Source organism: Lepidochelys kempii, chromosome 28 (assembly GCF_965140285.1).
Source record: "Lepidochelys kempii isolate rLepKem1 chromosome 28, rLepKem1.hap1, whole genome shotgun sequence".
Classification (NCBI taxonomy): domain Eukaryota; kingdom Metazoa; phylum Chordata; order Testudines; family Cheloniidae; genus Lepidochelys; species Lepidochelys kempii.
This window is the reverse complement of record NC_136407.1, coordinates 2,343,397-2,361,432: the sequence shown is the minus strand read 5'-3', so window position 1 is coordinate 2,361,432 and position 18,036 is coordinate 2,343,397. Positions and strand designations below refer to the sequence as shown.

The window sequence follows — 18,036 nt, the reverse complement described above, 5'->3', positions numbered from 1 at the left end:
ATTGATCCCCATGTGTCAGGGCAGGGACTGGCCGGGTCAGGATGGGGGTCGGGGGGGATTGACCCCCATGTGTCAGGGCAGGGGGTGGCCGGGTCAGGATGGGGGGGGAGGGGGGATTGACCCCCATGTGTCAGGGCAGGGGCTGGCCGGGTCAGAGCTCCGGGCACTTCTCGTGTGGTCGCCTGTCGCCCCCCAGTGGGCAAATGTCAGAATAGCTCCCAGGGCGGGGCCTGGCTGGCTCAGGGGGCGGGGCCTGGCTGGCTCAGGGGGCGGGGCCTGGCTGGCTCAGGGGGCGGGGCCTGGCTGGCTCAGCGGGGGTAGGGAATGGGGCCCGGGGCCTGTCCCCTGTAGGGGGCGCCGGCCCCATGGTCGTGGCTGAGGCAGCACTGGAGTTCTAACCAATCAGGATGGAGAGTCAGAGGCCCCCGCCCCCCAAAGCTCCCTGCCGCGCGGTTGGCTGAGCGCTGGGGAGATTGAGAGCTTGCTGCCCAATCAGAAATTGCTGGAAAAACTCACACATCTGTGTCGCCGGGGGGCGGGGGGGGGTTTCCAGGTGTTCCTGTGGGAAGGACCAGATGGGGAGGGGGGGCCGGGAGGGATGCGGGGCTCAGGGGGAGGGGGGCGGTGCCAGGTGTGGGGGATCTGGAGCCCGGGGGGGGGGGAAGCCTGTGGGGGGAATCTGGGCCAGACCCAGGCGGGGGATCCGGGCTGGACCAATGGGGGAGCTGGGCCCCCTGCAGCCCCCCCCGGCTCTGCCTGACCCCCCGCACGGTTACCCCCGCGCACGCCCCCCACGCTCTGCCCCACCACCCTCCCGATGTGACGCATCGCAAGTTGCATCCGCCCCCCCCCCCCTTTTACCTGCGCGCGGGTCCCTCCACCGGCAGCTGGCCCGGGGTGGGGGCGCCCCCCATCTCCCTCCGGCGCCCCGTGATTGACAGCCGGGCCGCCCCGCAGCCCGCGCCCCCCCATCTCCGGGTGGCGGGGCGGGGCCGGGCCGTGGCGCAGTTCAGGCCCCGGCTCCGGGCTTCGCCTTGCGGCTCAGGCTGGTTCTTCCTCCGGCGCCAAACCGGAGTCAAACCGCCCCGCCCCCTGCACCCCCTCCCCCGCCGGATGGGGAGTCACAGCGTCCCTATCCGTGTGTGTAGAGGGGGTGTCACAGCATCTCTACCCCGCCGTGTGTGGGGGGGGTCACATTTTCTCTACTCCCCCCCGTGTGGGGGGCTGTGACAACGTTTCTACCCCCCCATCCCCCGCGTGTGTGGAGGGCCATAGTGCCTCTACCCCCCCATCTGTGAGTGGGGGGGTCACAACGTCGCTACACCCCCGTGTGTGTGTGTGTGATCGCCCCTCTCACCCCGCCGCGTGTGTGTGTGTGTGATCGCCCCTCTCACCCCGCCGCCCCGTGTGTGTGTGTGTGTGTGATCGCCCCTCTCACCCCCGCCGCCCCGTGTGTGTGTGTGTGATCGCCCCTCTCACCCCGCCGCGTGTGTGTGTGTGTGATCGCCCCTCTCACCCCGTCGCCCCGTGTGTGTGTGTGATCGCCCCTCTCACCCCGCCGCCCCGTGTGTGTGTGTGTGATCGCCCCTCTCACCCCGCCGCGTGTGTGTGTGTGTGATCGCCCCTCTCACCCCGCCGCCCCGTGTGTGTGTGTGTGATCGCCCCTCTCACCCCGCCGCCCCGTGTGTGTGTGTGTGTGTGATCGCCCCTCTCACCCCGCCGCCCCGTGTGTGTGTGTGTGTGGGATCGCCCCCTCTCACCCCGCCGCCCCGTGTGTGTGTGTGATCGCCCCTCTCACCCCGCCGCCCCGTGTGTGTGTCGTGTGTGATCGCCCCTCTCACCCCGCCGCCCCGTGTGTGTGTGTGATCGCCCCTCTCACCCCGCCGCCCCCGTGTGTGTGTGTGTGTGTGATCGCCCCTCTCACCCCGCCACCCCGTGTGTGTGTGTGATCGCCCCCTCTCACCCCCGCCGCCCCGTGTGTGGGTGTGTGTGGGATCGCCCCTCTCACCCCACCGCCCCGTGTGTGTGTGTGTGATCGCCCCTCTCACCCCGCCACCCCGTGTGTGTGTGTGATCGCCCCTCTCACCCCTCCGCCCCCGTGTGTGTGTGTGTGTGTGTGTGTGGGATCGCCCCTCTCACCCCGCCGCCCCGTGTGTGTGTGATCACACCTCTCACCCCGCCGCCCTGTGTGTGTGTGTGATTGCCCCTCTCACCCCGCCGCCCCGTGTGTGTGTGTGGACCACAGTGCCTCCTGCTGGGGAGACTCATCTCACCTGTTCCCCCCCAAACACCGTGGGCTGGGACCCCCCCGCACACCCCAGCCAGACGCCTGGTGGGGAAGGGCCCGGGCTGCGGCTGGGGAGGGGGCAGGGCACTGATGGGGGTTCAAGGTTGTGGGGGGATGTTTCAGTGCCTGGGGGATCTCACCCTCTCCAGCATAGCAGAGCCCCCCATGGTTACATCCCTCTTGCCCCACTCCAGCCTGGCTCTGCCCATGGATCCAGAGCCCCCGGGAGCAGATTCTCCCCCAGCCCTCCTGGCGGCAAGTCGTGGGAGTGCTCAGTGCCTCGGTTTCCCCACATGACGAGCAGCCATTCTGGCTAGTGGGGAACACCGGGGCCTCGGGGGCAGAGCTGGGTTCGCGTCTGGCCTCAACAGCATGACGTGGGGACCCGGGAGAAAGAGAGGCTGCAGGGAAATGGGGCTGGGAAACTGAGGCACAGGGACCAGACTCAAATTGAAACCTCTCCCCCCCCGAGCAAACCAATGCCCCCACTGCCTGGTGCCCACCCCCAGCATGCACACCCCCTGAGGGCAGCTCCGCACCAGCCCCCCGATGTGGGGGTGACACACAGGCCCCACGGCGCTCTGTGAAAAGGTGGGTTTATTGCAGCGATGGGGGATCCCAGGGGTGTGGGGGGGGCTCAGCTGTCCAGGCTCATGAGCAGGGCGGTCCCCCGTTTAATCCAGTGGTCGGGGGGGACGGCGCCGGTCCGCAGCTCCACCCCGATGACGAAGGAGGGGCGCCCGGCGGAGCCGGCCCGGTTCGGGTAGTAATAGCAGGGGCAGGCATAGGTCCCTGCGAGAGAGAGCGGGTCAGGGGGTGGGGCCCAGGCTGCCCCCCAGAGCATCCGGAGACCCCCCCCTGCCCCACACCTGGGAGACCATGAGCCTCTGGGTTGAGCCCAGAGACTCCGTCAGCCCAGTGCCCCCCAGACCCTCCCCCTCTCACCCGTCAGTGCCCCCACCCCAGAGCCTCCCCCATCACCCAGCGCCCCCCCAGACCCACCCACATCAGCGCCCCACCCCAGACCTGCCCCCGTCAGAACAACGCCCCCCCCGGCCCTGCCCCATCAGCCCAGCACCCCCCCACCTCTCACCCATCAGCACCCCCACATCCAGACCCTCCCCCATCAGAACAGCACCCCCCCACCTCTCGCCCATCAGCGCCCCCATCCCAGACTCTCCCGTCAGCCCAGTGAACCCCCAGAACCCTCCCCCATCAGAACAGCACCCCCACCCACTGCCCCATCAGCCCCATGCCCCCCCAGACCTATCACCCGTCAGTGCCCCCACCCCCAGACCCTCCCCATCGGCCCCGTGCCCCCACCCTCAGCACCCCCCACACCCCTCCCCTGTCAGCCCAGTACCGCCCCAACCCCTCCTCCAAACGGGCAGCACCCCCCAATGTGGTCAGCACAACCCCAGACCCTTCCCCTATCAGCACCCCCCCGAGACTCCTCCCCTGTCAGCCCCATGCCCCCCAACCCCTCCCCCCCACGGGCGGTGCCCCCCAACCCCCCAGACCTTTGCTGCTCTTCTTCTTGCTCTCGCCGGGTCTGAAGTGCACCGTGGGCAGGGGGCAGACGAGCTGCATCGGCTCCGCTTCCACCAGACACGAGTTCTTCTTGTCCCAGCCCGCGCCCTCCAGGTACAGCCCCCGGACCCACACGCCGTCCTGGGGGGCAGGGAGCGTCACCCCGGGCGCGGCCCCCCCCCACGCCGTCCCGGGGGGCAGGGAGCGTCACCCCAGGCGCGGCCCTCCCCCACGCCATCCCAGGGGGCAGGGAGCATCACCCCGGGCGCGGCCCCCCCACGCCGTCCCGGGGGGCAGGGAGCGTCACCCCGGGCGCGGGCCCCCCCCACGCCATCCCGGGGGGCAGGGAGCATCACCCCGGGCGCGGCCCCCCCACGCCGTCCCGGGGGGCAGGGAGCGTCACCCCCGGGCGCGGCCCCCCCCACGCCGTCCCGGGGGGCAGGGAGCGTCACCCCGGGCGCGGCCCCCCCACGCCGTCCCGGGGGGCAGGGAGCGTCACCCCGGGCGCGGCCCCCCCCACGCCGTCCCGGGGGGCAGGGAGCGTCACCCCGGGCGCGGCCCCCCCCCACGCCGTCCCGGGGGGCAGGGAGCGTCAGCCTGGGTACAGCACCCCCCCCACATACACACCATCCTGGAGGAATGGGAGCGTCACCCCTGGTACACCCCCCACACTCAGACACCGTCTTGGGGAGCAGGGAGCGTCACCCCAGGTACAGCCCCCCACACACGCCATCCCAGGGGGCAGGGAGGGTTAGAGGTGACCCCACCGACCCCCATGGGCTCTGGCCCCAGACACGCACCTTGGGCGGATACACCAGGTTGTTGTCATCCACCGTGGAGACGATGAACTCCCACGACAGGGTGTCACTCTGAGATAGCGCGTCCCTTTCCAGCAGGGCTGGGAACTGCCCCAGGTGCCCGCACGTGCCCCCAGGGCAGAGGGGGGCTCCGGCTCCATGGCCCTTTTAGCTCTTTGCCCCCCCACTCTAACCACTAGCCCCCACTCCCCTCCCAGCACCAGGGAGAGAACCCAGGAGTCGTAGCTCCCAGCCCCCCTGCTCTAACCCACCAGCCCCCATTCCCCTCCCAGCGCCAGGGAGAGAACCCAGGAGTCCTGGCTCCCAGCCCCCCTGCTCTAACCCACCAGCCCCCACTCCCCTCCCAGAGCCGGGAGAGAGCCCAGGCGTCCCAGCTCCCTGCCCCCAGCAGTACCCACGTTGTTCTGGCGGCGGCTGCTGCAGCACGGCCGTCAGGAACCCGGTGGGGAAGGTGAAGCCCGAGAGCCAGAAGAGCACGGGGGGATGCGCCGTCTCGGCCCAGCGGGCAAACTGCTCCACCCGTTGGCCCAGGTCCCGGGTCCAGGCGGCCAGCGGCTTCTGCGAGGGTAAGCCTGGAGGGGGCAGCACACGGCTCAGCTCAGCACCGCTTCCCCCCAGCGCTTGAGCCTTTCACACAGGGAAACTGGGGCACGGATCCTAGCTTCCGCTGCTCCACAGGGGCTCTTCACCCTCCACTCCTGGGGGGTGGGCGTGGGGGAGGATAAAGGGGGTGGTTCTCCTGCAAGCCCCACCCACAGCAGTTGAAGATTTGATCGGGTGGGGGGGTGTGGAAGGAACCTTCCCAATTGACCCACCGGTAGCCCCAAAGCCAGACACCCCTGGTACCCCCAGCCTGCTCCATTGGAGCGCACGGGAGGGCAGCACTGGGGAGTCCCTGGGCCCCCAGGATGGGTAGGGGGCTCTCCCATGGGGCAGCGACTCCAGCGCTCCCCCCAGCCGGGGGTGCCCTTACCCTCTCCCACATGGGGGGCACACGGGCGTCGAAGATGCAGTTGAAGATCTCTTCCAAGGTGGTGGACATGACCACCAGCCCCTGGATGCCCTTCTCCAGCTCCACCAGCGAGGATCTAGTGGGGAGGACACAGGTTATGCAGGGTCCCCCTTGGCAGGCCCCACACCCGGCCCCCAGCGCTGCCCCTGGTCTCTCCTGGGCCCAGAGGAGCTCCCCACTGGGATCCCACGTTTGGCTGGAGTATCCCAGCTCTCTGACCTGCAGGAGGGCTGGGCAGGGGTTTGCTGAAGTCTGGGTGCTGCCCAGACCCCCCGGCCGAGATTGGGGCCCCGTCGCACCGGGTGCTGCCCAGACCCCCCGGCCGAGATTGGGGCCCCGTCGCACTGGGTGCTGCCCAGACCCCCAACTGAGATTGGGGCCCCGTCGCACCGGGTGCTGCCCAGACCCTCCTGACCGAGATCGGGGCCCCATCCTGCCGCACTGCACAGCCCCACGGAAAGGCAGTCCCTTGGGTGGGGATAACAGCTAAGCTGGACCGGGGCTCGTGCCCCCCCAGGCCGTGGCGCTGACCTGATGACCTGCAGCAGGGCATTGTAGCGCTGGATCTCCTGCAGCAGCACCACGTTGAGGGGTGATGGGTCGTCAGCCAGCACCTTCTGGGTGCCCCTGTAGTCCAGCTCCTGCGGGATCTTGCTCAGCACATCGGCTGACAGCTCCAGGACCTGCCGGGCGAGGGGCGTGTGAGCCACTGGTGGCGGGGCCTGGGGGAGGTCCCCACAGGATGGAGCCCCCCTGCCCCAGAACTGCGGGCGGCTCTCTTGAGCCTGCAGGCAGCCTGGAGAGTCGGTGGCGGTGCCTGATTGCCCCGGTGCCCCTCCTCACCAGCTGCCCTGGATCTAGGGAGCAGACCCCTGGGCCAGCTGGCAGCACCCAGGACCCTCCCCTCTGAAGTGCAGGTGGCACTGGAGTCCGGGTCTCCCTGCCGCCGGGTACCTTGTCCTCGCGGCTCTGCCCGGCGGCCCCCGCTGGGCGTGATCTGGGGCTGCAGGGACAGCAGGGTCTCAAAGAGGGTCCTGGCCTCGGTGATCTGGGAGGCCACATCGCGTTGGGGTGCTGGCCGAAGGCCTCGGGCAGGTCCATGCCGGGCAGCATGCTGATGTACTCCCGGTAGGAGGCCAGGATCCCATCCTTGGGGATGTAGTAGGTGTCGAGCACTGACAGCCTGGGGACACGGGGAGAGTCAGGGCTCGCAACTGCTCAGCCCCCAAGAGTCCCCAGCCCCCTCTTCTATGTGCCCTCCACTACAGCCCCCCAGCACCCCGTCCTCTGCCCCAGCTGTCTCCATTCACTCCTCTCCCACCCTTTGCCATCCCCCACTGAAGCTATTTTTGCCTGCATGGGGCAAGCCATCCTCACAGGAGACCCCAAGGAGAGAGGGAGAGGGGCAGGCAGGGGAGCACCCATGAAGGGGGCACAGCTCAAAGTGCTACAGTTACTGCCCTCCGTCTCCTTTGAGCTGGGTCCCTTGGGTGTCCCTCTGCAGTGGTGCACCACAACCCCCTCCCCGGCGATTTCAGCGTCCCTGCTTCCCAGGGCAGAGGCCCTGGCCTTGTCCCGTCCCACTCCCCAGTTTGCGTCTCCTCTGCAGACTCGAGCAGGGAAGAGTTGCTGTTTCCTTCCAGGTCACTGATAAGGATGTTCATCAGTGTATGGCCAAGAGGTGACCCTGCAGGACCCCACAGGAAACACTCGTTGGGTGACAATTCCCCGTTTACTATTCCATTTTGAGCCCTGCCAGCCAGTTTTTAACCCATTGAATGGGTGCCTGTTCATTTGATTAGTCAGCATTATTACATCTATTGACCAAACCTGTCGTCTCCTCAAAAAATATCAAGTTCGTTTGACAGGATCTATTTTCCATCTTGATTTGCATTACTCTCCTTTAATTCTTTTTAATCCAGTCCCTTATCAGTTGCTCCATCATCCATGTCAGGCTGACAGGCCTATAATTACCTGTGTCATTCTGTTTACCCTTTCTTAAATTGGCACATTAGCTTTCTTCCAGTCTTCCGGAACTTCCTCAGTGCTCCAAGACTGAGTGAATATCAACATTAACCGTCCAGAGAGCTCCTTGGCCAGCTCTTTTAACTCTTGCGTGCATGTTATCTGGACCTGCCAATTTTAAAATGTCTGACTTTAGTAGCTTCTGTTTAACATCCTCCAGAGACACTAGTGGAACAGAATGAGTGTTATCACCATATGATGAGACTATATCACGTTTTTCTCCAAATACAGAACCGAAATATTTCTTGAACGTTTCGGCCTTTCTGCATTATTCTTTATAAGTCTATCATTTCCATCTAGTAATGGACCAATACCATTGTCAGGCTTCTTTTCGTTCCTACTATATTTAAAAAACTCCATTTTATTGTCTTTAACTCTGCTGGCCATAGATTTCTCCTTGTGTTCCTCGGTTTCCCTTATCAATTTTCTACAATTCCCAACTTTTGATTTATACTTATGAATATCAATTTCCCCTTTCTTCCATTTGTTATATACATAGCTGCCTTCACTGCCCCTCTAAACAAGGTCAGCTTTTGGGGTCTCTTCTGCAACGATTCCCAATTATCATTCACATTCTTCAGATGAAATTCTTCCTCCCAGCTGATGTGGCTCATAATTGTTTTCAGCTTTGTGAAATTGGCCTATTAAAGCACCCAATATATATATTCCTGCTCTGTACTTTCGCCGAGGATTTTTCTCCCTACACATTATAGATAGGTGCACAAGGAGGCGGTCAACCTGTTCCCTAGTGTGGTTTGGTGGCTGGAGCAGACACCAGCTAATGACTCTCCCCATCTTGTGCTTCATCTGGTAGGACTTGATCCATACGCATTCGAGAGCATTTTCTTCCGAGTTGTCTGTGACTCGGCAACAGGCAATGCCATTTTTGCCCCCTCGAGCCTTCCCAAATAGGGAGATGCCATTGATTTAACATTCCAGCACGGGAATCATCCTGCCAGGTCCAGTAACACCAACTAGCTCAAATCGATGCTCATGAATGAGCAATTCCAATTCCTCCTGTCACCCAGGCTCCAGGCAATTCAGGAATCTCTTCATCTCCTTTGATTCCTTGATTCATTTTGTTCTCACCATCTCACTTGCACACTCACTCCTGCCGCCTGTCCCTGAGGAGACTCGTCCCCCCTCTGCCATACAGCCCTGGCCTCACAGCCTGTGGACCAAAGTTCCACACAATCAGAACCCGACAGCACTTTGGCTCACCGGCGGATCATTCCCAGAACCTTCTGCCATCTTGCTTCCTTCGCTCATGAGACAGGAAGGAGCTCCGAGAAGATCACATGGCTGTTCTTCTTGGCACGTGCCTGAGTTCTCTGAAGGCATCTCCAGCCTGCGCGCGATCCAGTGTCGTGAGTGCCAACAGGTGCCATCACCAATAGATCATTGCCCGGCGATGGCAGAAGCCCAGCAGATTGTAGAGAAAGAGACGGGGAAGGGGAGGTGAAACGGCTGTTCTGACCTCCAAAACCCACTTGTCAGACGTTACTCTCTCCCGCGCAGGTCGGAAATGGGAAAGACGATATCCATAGGGCGGAAGGAGGATGGGACAGTGTAGCTGTAGATTCTTGTGGAGTGGACAATCTGGACTGGAATGGGCTCCCTGGGGGTGGGGGTGGAATCTCCATCCTTAGAGGATTTTGTTGGGGTTGGTCCTGCTTTGAGCAAGGGGTTGAACTAGATACTTCCTGAGCTCTCTTCCAACCCTAATCTTATGACTGTTGAACAAGTCATCAAAACTGGCGTTGGAAGTGGCTGGCTGGCTGGGATGAAGTAGCTGCAGTCGTTGCCGACTTCTCTCTTGAGTACCTAGGTCTCTTGGCAGGCGGTCCACAGGGCCTCCGGAAACTAGAGAGGTGAACTGGGCAAGATCTCTGGGCTGGTAGAGACATGCTACGTTTTCTTTTGTTTGCAGGGGTACAGATCATGAGGGACCCAAATGGTGTGAAGAGAGTCATCCGTAGACCCAGTATCAGCTGCATCTAAGGAGGTCTGTAATGATGTTCTCGCTAAGAGTTACCCTTCCAATGGCTTTACTTTGTACCCGGTGCTCCTCTGGGACATGCTCAATCAAGGTGTTGAATTTATTGGACTTCAGATGGTCGGATTTTGCCATAAGCGCCGGGCAGTTTGCTCTTCTGAATTGCAACCTTGCAGAGAAGTAACTTGAGACCGAAGAGATTGAGATATTTCTGCTCCTTGCAGTAGGGGTAGACTTGGTATCATGTTGTCAACCGCGCTCAAGTGTCTCCACAACCAGGAGTTCAGTGTCGGGTGTGAAAATCAAAACTCTGGCGTCCTCGCCGGAAAATAGTATTTCTCCCGCTCCTTGTGAGAACGACCCGGAACCCTTCGACATCGCTGGCAGTACACGGCTCAGAGCTCCCAGTATGGCCACGGGGGGGGGAGGGAGATGGCAAAGGAGAAGGCATCCACCATCAGTCATACCATGTAGAGGGGAGATGAGGTCATCTAGCCTCCATTCTCAGAACAGGCAGGAAATGAAGAGACGGGAGAACCCGGAACTGAAATCTGCCGATCAGAAGGCTCATCAGGAGGTTGATAACTGTTCCCCCTGAATGGTTGACGAAGATCTCCATGAAAATGCAGAGTTGGTGACACAGAAGATCTTGGCACAGAGAGCTGTCCGGGACCAGTGAGCAATGGAGACTCTGTCTCCTTTGCCACAACAAGTTCTATCAAATACCTAGACGCTCACGGTACCAACGGTGCATAGGCAGAGGGCTTCAGAACCGAAGTAGGTACCCGTCTGGAGCACGTCAGCACTATGGACGCTTGATGCTTCGGGAGCTGCCTTTGGGTTGGTGATGGAGACCTCTTATGAGAGCTAACATGCCTGCTCCTCTTGTCGGTACCAGCTGATGTCTGAGGGGCGCATCTGGTGACCAGTGTGACGTTACACTCCGTATGTTTTATGGAAATATGCTTATGAGTGTGAATATGATGTAACTGGAATATGCTTTGTGCAAAAGGTCTCTTGTAAAGTATCATTATAAAGCTTATAATCTACTGAATATGTTCCTCCTATTTGTATGCATGTATCATTCTTGTATCTGAAGCTACAAATATGAAGTCTAACTCTGAGGTCTATCGGAATTATGCAAAGTGTGGGCCATTAATGTGGTTTAGAATCTTCATGGCTCCCATTGACTAGGACAATTGGTTGTAAATGGTTTATCTACCTGCAAGCCTTCCTGTGTCTGAGTGAGCCAGCCCAGGAAGAATGGAGGCTGGGGTCTAACAGGACATGTGAACATGTCACCTGATACTGGAATCCATCTGAAACTTGGTGCTTTTCCATTTAGAAGGAGGGGTGGGGACCCAACAAGACAAAAGATTCCTGCCTTGTGCCAAAGCTATAAAAGGGGGTGGAACAGAACAAAGGGGAAACAACTAGTTTCCACCCCAGCTGTCTGCTGAAACTAACAAGGACAGTACCGGGGGAAGGATTGGGCCCAGACTAGGAAGGAGTCTAGTTTGTGAAAGAAGCTTATTGGACCATCTCTGAGGGTGAGATTTTACCTGTATTCAGTTTCTTAATGTAGTGGCTTAGATTTACGTGTTTTTGCTTGGTAACTTACTTTGCTCTGTCTGTTAGTACTTGAAACCACTGAAATCCTACTTTTTATACTTAATACAATCACTTTTGTTTATTAATAAACTCAGAGCAAGTATTAATACCGGGGGGGGGGGGGACGACAGCTGTGCACCTCTCTCTATCAGTGTTATAGAGGGCAGACAATTGATGAGTTTACCCTGTATAAGCCTCATACAGCGTAAAATGGATTTATTTGGGGTTTGGATCCCATTGGGAGCTGGAGGTCTGGGTGCTGGTGATAGGAGACCTGCTGAGCTGTTTTTAGAAAAGTCCTGCAGCTTTGGGGGACATGGACCAGACCTGGGTCTGGGTTGCAGCAGGCTGGCGTGTCTGGCTCAACAAGGCAGGGTTCTGGAGTCCCAGTCTGGCAGGGAAAACGGGCTCAGAGGTAATTCCAGTATGTCAGGTGACAGTCCCCAAGGGGGTCTCTGTGACCGAACCCATCACAACCAGGATCCAGAGGTAGTCGGAAGGAGAAGGGGGATCCGGATCATGAAAAGCCCAGAACAACCCTCAGATGGGGACAGAACAAACAAAGGGGAAAACCAGTATCAACTGAAGCTACACCGAACCACCCATGTAAATGAGTCTCGGGGCAGATGGAAGTGGGGATGCCAGGCCAAAGGTGGTTGAGAAGGAACCAAGGGTGGATCGGGGGCCCGTGGGTGGGCTGAACAGGAACCAACACTACTCGCAAGAGGAGGAGTGGAGGTAGACGCTGAGAAGGCCCCGCCCCCATACTTGTAGAAGGGCGTAACCAGGCTCTGCTCGCAGAAGTAGTCGTTGATGTAGGTGGTGAGCAGGCGCCGGTCCCAGTTGTCCGTCACGTGGCCCCCGTAGTTGACGCCTGCGATCAGGTACTTGAGGCGTCCCAAGGCGTCTCCTCATACTCGTCCAGGTACAGCTCAGCAGGTCTCTGACACCTGGGGGGCACAGCCGGCACCATGCCAATGGTACAGGGCCCACGGTGTCCACTCGTGTGGGCTTCAGGGGCCACTATTACCAGGTTCAGGGGTTTTGTTGTTGTAGGGTCCATGGGTGGTAGTGGCGGAAGATTGTTATCGTTGGCTCTGGGGGTGATGGGGGGGTGGTTATCACTGGCATGGGGGAGTGACGGGGGGTGGTTATCATTGGCTCTGGCGGTGCCGGGGGGTGGTTATTGTGGGCTCTGGCGGTGGCAGTGATGGGGGGTTGTTACCGTAGGGTCTGGCGGTGGCGGGGTGTTGTTACTGTTGGCTCTAGGGATGCTAGGGGGTTGTTACATTGGCGGTGGCAGGGGGTTGTTACCGTTGGCTCTGGGGGTGCTGGGGGTTTGTTATCGTTGGCTCTGGCAGTGGTGACGGGGGGTTGTTATTGTTGGCTCTGGCGGTGCCGGGGGTTTCTTCTTGTTGGCTCTGGCGGTGGTGACGGGGGGTTGTTACCATTGGCTCAGGGATGCTGGGGGTTTGTTATCGTTGGCTCTGGCGGTGCCGGGGGGTTTTTACTGTTGGCTCTGGCGGTAGTGACGGGGGGTTGTTACCGTTGGCTCTGGGGGTGCTGGGGGGTTGTTATTGTTGGCTCAGGCGGTGCCGGGGGTTGTTATTGTTGGCTCTGGCAGTGGTGACTGGGGTTGTTACCGTTGGCCCGGAGGGTGCCGGGGGGTGGTTATCTTTGGCTCTGGCGGTGGCGGGGCGTTGTTATTGTTGGCTCTGGCGGTGGTGACTGGGGGTTGTTACCGTTGGCTCGGGGGGTGCCGGGGGGTGGTTATCTTTGGCTCTGGCGGTGGCGGGGGGTTGTTATTGTTGGCTCTGGCGGTGGTGACTGGGGGTTGTTACCGTTGGCTCGGGGGGTGCCGGGGGGTGTTATCTTTGGCTCTGGCGGTGGCGGGGGGTTGTTATTGTTGGCTCTGGCGGTGGTGACTGGGGGTTGTTACCGTTGGCTCGGGGGGTGCCGGGGGGTGGTTATCTTTGGCTCTGGCGGTGGCGGGGCGTTGTTATTGTTGGCTCTGGCGGTGGTGACTAGGGGTTGTTACCGTTGGCTCGGGGGGGTTCTGGGGGGTGGTTATCTTTGGCTCTGGCGGTGGCGGGGTGTTGTTATCTTTGGCTCTGGTGGTCACGGGCCGTTGTTATTGTTGGCTCTGGCGGTGGTGACTGGGGGTTGTTACCGTTGGCTCGGGGGGGTGCCGGGGGGTGGTTATCTTTGGCTCTGGCGGTGCCGGGGGGTTGTATTGTTGGCTCTGGCGGTGGTGACTGGGGGTTGTTACCGTTGGCTCGGGGGTGCCGGGGGTGGTTATCTTTGGCTCTGGCGGTGCCGGGGGGTTGTTATTGTTGGCTCTGGAGGTGGTGACTGGGGGTTGTTACCGTTGGCTTGGCGGGTGCCGGGGGGTGGTTATCTTTGGCTCTGGCGGTGGCGGGGCGTTGTTATTGTTGGCTCTGGCGGTGGTGACTGGGGGTTGTTACCGTTGGCTCGGCGGGTGCCGGGGGGTGGTTATCTTTGGCTCTGGCGGTGCCGGGGGGTTGTTATTGTTGGCTCTGGCGGTGGTGACTGGGGGTTGTTACCGTTGGCTCGGCGGGTGCCGGGGGGTGGTTATCTTTGGCTCTGGCGGTGCCGGGGGGTTGTTACCGTAGGGTCTGGCCACGGCCCCCCCACCTCGAAGTCGGAGTCGTTGAAGCCGTACACCACGTTCCAGCCGAGCTGCAGGAATTTCTTGCGCTCCAGCAGGACGCTGTGGAAGAAGCAGAGGGCGAACAGCAGCTTCTTGTACTTGGCTGGCTTGGTGCAGCGCCCGAACTGCGGCTCCGTGACCAGCTGGTACAGGCGCTTCATGTTGGCCTTGAGACCCTGCCAGGGAGAGGGGGAGGGGCTCAGCGCGGGCACCAGGCTGCCCCTGCCCTGCCGGAGCACGCGGCTCAGCACGGGCAGGGCTGGCACAAGGCAGGGCGGGTGCCCCTCTCACCGTGGGGGGCTCCGTGGTCATCTTGATGCCGGCCTGCAGGATGAGATGGGGAAGTCGGGGTGGGGCTGGAGCTGAGCCAGAGGCGGAAGGCCGGGTGCGGCTCCTCACCTGCAGCTGCTCCACGAGCTTGTCCAGCTGCGGCATCCAGGACAGCGAGAGGTGGCAGTTGGCCAGGAACACCCAGTTCCCTGTCAGCGAGCACAGGGGAGAGATGACTGGGCCTCCCGGACGCCGGGGTTCCCACCGGCCGGGCCCAGAGCCTCCCTGGATCCCACCCACGGGTCCCCCAGCCGGCTGGGCCAGAGCCTCCCCGGATCCCTCCCCTGGGTCCCCCGGCCGGCCGGGCCCAGCGCCTCCCCGGATCCCACCTCCAGATCCCACCCACGAGTCCCCCAGCCAGCCAGGCCCAGAGCCTCCCTGGATCCCACCCACGGGTCCCCCGGCCGGCCGGGCCCAGAGCCTCCCCGGATCCCACCTCCAGATCCCACCCACGAGTCCCCCAGCCAGCCAGGCCCAGAGCCTCCCCAGATCCCACCCACGGGTCCCCGGCCGGCCGGGCCCAGAGCCTCCCCGAATCCCACCCACGGGTCCCCCAGACGGCCAGGCCCAGAGCCTCCCCGGATCCCACCCACGGGTCCCCCGGCCGGCCGGGCCCAGAGCCTCCCCGGATCCCACCCACGGGTCCCCGGCCGCTGGGCCCAGAGCCTCCCCGGATCCCACCCACGGGTCCCCCCGGCCAGCAGGGCCCAGAGCCTCCCCGGATCCCACCCACGGGTCCCCCGGCCAGCAGGGCCCAGCGCCTCCCCGGATCCCACCTCAGATCCTACCCACGAGTCCCCCAGCCAGCCAGGCCCAGAGCCTCCCCGGATCCCTCCCCTGGGTCCCCCAGACAGCCAGGCCCAGAGCCTCCCCGGATCCCACCCATGGGTCCCCCGGCCAGCAGGGCCCAGAGCCTCCCCGGATTCCACCCACGGGTCCCCCGGCCAGCAGGGCCCAGAGACTCCCCGGATCCCCACCCACGGGTACCCCAGACAGCCAGGCCCAGAGCCTCCCCCGGATCCCACCCACGGGTACCCCCAGACAGCCAGGCCCAGAGCCTCCCCAGATCCCACCCACGGGTCCCCGGCCAGCAGGCCCAGAGCCTCCCCGGATCCCACCCACGGGTCCCCCGGACAGCCAGGCCCAGAGCCTCCCCCGGATCCCACCCACGAGTCCCCCAGCCAGCCAGGCCCAGAGCCTCCCCGGATCCCACCCACGGGTCCCCCAGACGGCCAGGCCCAGAGCCTCCCCGGATCCCACCCACGGGTCCCCCGGCCGGCCGGGCCCAGAGCCTCCCCGGATCCCACCCACGGGTCCCCGGCCGGCTGGGCCCAGAGCCTCCCCGGATCCCACCCACGGGTCCCCCGGCCAGCAGGGCCCAGAGCCTCCCCGGATCCCACCCACGGGTCCCCCGCCAGCAGGGCCCAGCGCCTCCCCGGATCCCACCTCCAGATCCTACCCACGAGTCCCACAGCCAGCCAGGCCCAGAGCCTCCCCGGATCCCTCCCCTGGGTCCCCCAGACAGCCAGGCCCAGAGCCTCCCCGGATCCCACCCATGGGTCCCCCGGCCAGCAGGCCCAGAGCCTCCCCGGATTCCACCCACGGGTCCCCCGGCCGGCAGGGCCCAGAGCCTCCCCGGATCCCACCCACGGGTCCCCCGGCCGGCCGGGCCCAGAGCCTCCCCGGATCCCACCCACGAGTCCCCCAGCCAGCCAGGCCCAGAGCCTCCCCGGATCCCACCCACGGGTCCCCCAGACGGCCAGGCCAGAGCCTCCCCGGATCCCACCCACGGGTCCCCCAGACGGCCAGGCCCAGAGCCTCCCCGGATCCCACCCACGGGTCCCCGGCCGGCTGGGCCCAGAGCCTCCCCGGATCCCACCCACGGGTCCCCCGGCCAGCAGGGCCCAGAGCCTCCCCGGATCCCACCCACGGGTCCCCGGCCAGCAGGGCCCAGCGCCTCCCCGGATCCCACCTCCAGATCCTACCACGAGTCCCCCAGCCAGCCAGGCCCAGAGCCTCCCCGGATCCCTCCCCTGGGTCCCCCAGACAGCCAGGCCCAGAGCCTCCCCGGATCCCACCCATGGGTCCCCCGGCCAGCAGGGCCCAGAGCCTCCCCGGATTCCACCCACGGGTCCCCCGGCCAGCAGGGCCCAGAGACTCCCCGGATCCCACCCACGGGTACCCCAGACAGCCAGGCCCAGAGCCTCCCCGGATCCCACCCACGGGTACCCCAGACAGCCAGGCCCAGAGCCTCCCCAGATCCCACCCACGGGTCCCCCGGCCAGCAGGCCCAGAGCCTCCCGGATCCCACCCACGGGTACCCCAGACAGCCAGGCCCAGAGCCTCCCTGGATCCCACCCACGGGTCCCCCGGCCGGCCGGGCCCAGAGCCTCGCCGGATCCCACCCACGGGTCCCCCGGCTGGCTGGGCCCAGAGCCTCCCCGGATCTCACCCATGGGTCCCCCGGCTGGCTAGGCCCAGAGCCTTGCCGGATCCCACCCACGGGTCCCCCCCGGCCGGCTGGGCCCAGAGCCTTGCCGGATCCCACCCCCAGCTGTACTGGAGACACAGCCTCCCGTCCAGCAGGGTCCTCCTGGGTCCGGAACAGACCCTCACGGGTTAATCTTGCTCTGGGCTCTGGCTTGGATGCACTGGCTGGGCCCCCATCTCTGTGCCCGCTGCCCCTTGGCCCAAGCCCTAGGGGCACAGGGTGCCACGTGGCATTAGGGGCCAGCGAACACGACAGACCATCAGGCCCTGACAGAGCCTCGGGCAGGGGGTCCCCTGGTCAGTCACCTTCGGCAGCGACCCCTGGCATCGGGCCGGGCCCCCAGCCCCAGCTCTGCCATGGGAGGCTCTGCGGGTGGCGGGGAGCACGTGCGACGGGGGATTTGTGTGTGTGAGGCATCGGGGGGGCATGTATGTGTGTCATGCCGGGACTGTGTCAGTCCTGGGGTGGGCACTGTGTGTGTGTGGGTCTGTGTGTCAGATGGCAGCAGAGGCTCCTGTGGCCTGGCACCCATTCACCCAGAGAGGCGCTGCTGTCCTGTAACACCAGGATCCCCTGGAGCTGCTGGCAGTAGAGGGGCTATGGCACACTCACCATCCCGGACCCCCTCCTGGATCATGTGGGTGGCGATGGGGGCCTGGCCCTGCCCCAGCGACAGAGCATGGAAGCGCTGGGCCATGCCCGACTGCTCGGCCAGCTGCAGCAGCGAGGAGGTGGGGTCCACGCCGGGGGACAGCACGAAGATAAGGGGGGTCCGGGGCGTGGAGTCCTCCACCACCTGCAGCCGGGGGAGGGAAGCTGTATGCTCCGTAGGGGGGGGCAGTGATCCTGGCTGCCCCGTGTGCTGGGGCAGGGGAAGGCAGGGAAAGTGAGGGGGGGGGTGGCAGGGTGGAAGGCCAGTTTGTGTGGCCACAGGGGCCCATCTACCCCGGCGTCCCGCCTCCTCCCTGCCCTCCTGGATCAGACCCTTGGGTCCATCTACCCAGGCGTCCCACCTCCTCCCTGCCCCCCTGGATCAGACCTTGGGTCCATGCAGACTGGGATCCTGCCTCCAGTTGTTGCCTGCACCAGATATCCCTGAGGAACAGCTGGGGCCTGTTGTGCCATGGTGTGAGTAGGGGAGGGGTCCTCTTGGGCCCAGGACAATGATTTCACTGCCCTGATCCCGGCACCCATCTGAAAGGGGACCCTGGGGTCACTCTGAGATAGCGCGTGTGGCAGGGAGTTCCGACTCTGAGATAGCGCGT

The 18,036-nt window shown here is 63.6% G+C and overlaps 1 protein-coding gene across 1 annotated transcript in view; it reads right to left on the bottom strand.

The window, feature by feature from the left end:
* Positions 1-2,866: 2,866 nt before the first annotated feature.
* Positions 2,867-18,036, bottom strand: part of DNAH2 (dynein axonemal heavy chain 2) — a 109,671-nt gene continuing 94,501 nt past the window's right edge. Inside the window, 16 exon segments of the mRNA XM_078850877.1 lie at positions 2,867-3,079; positions 3,808-3,958; positions 4,618-4,702; positions 5,054-5,206; positions 5,607-5,723; positions 6,179-6,330; positions 6,602-6,631; positions 6,633-6,712; positions 6,715-6,830; positions 12,048-12,174; positions 12,177-12,220; positions 13,924-14,126; positions 14,242-14,302; positions 14,304-14,349; positions 14,352-14,429; positions 17,384-17,567. Of these exon segments, the coding sequence (XP_078707003.1) occupies positions 2,925-3,079; positions 3,808-3,958; positions 4,618-4,702; positions 5,054-5,206; positions 5,607-5,723; positions 6,179-6,330; positions 6,602-6,631; positions 6,633-6,712; positions 6,715-6,830; positions 12,048-12,174; positions 12,177-12,220; positions 13,924-14,126; positions 14,242-14,302; positions 14,304-14,349; positions 14,352-14,429; positions 17,384-17,567 (1,782 nt within the window). The 3' untranslated portion in view covers positions 2,867-2,924.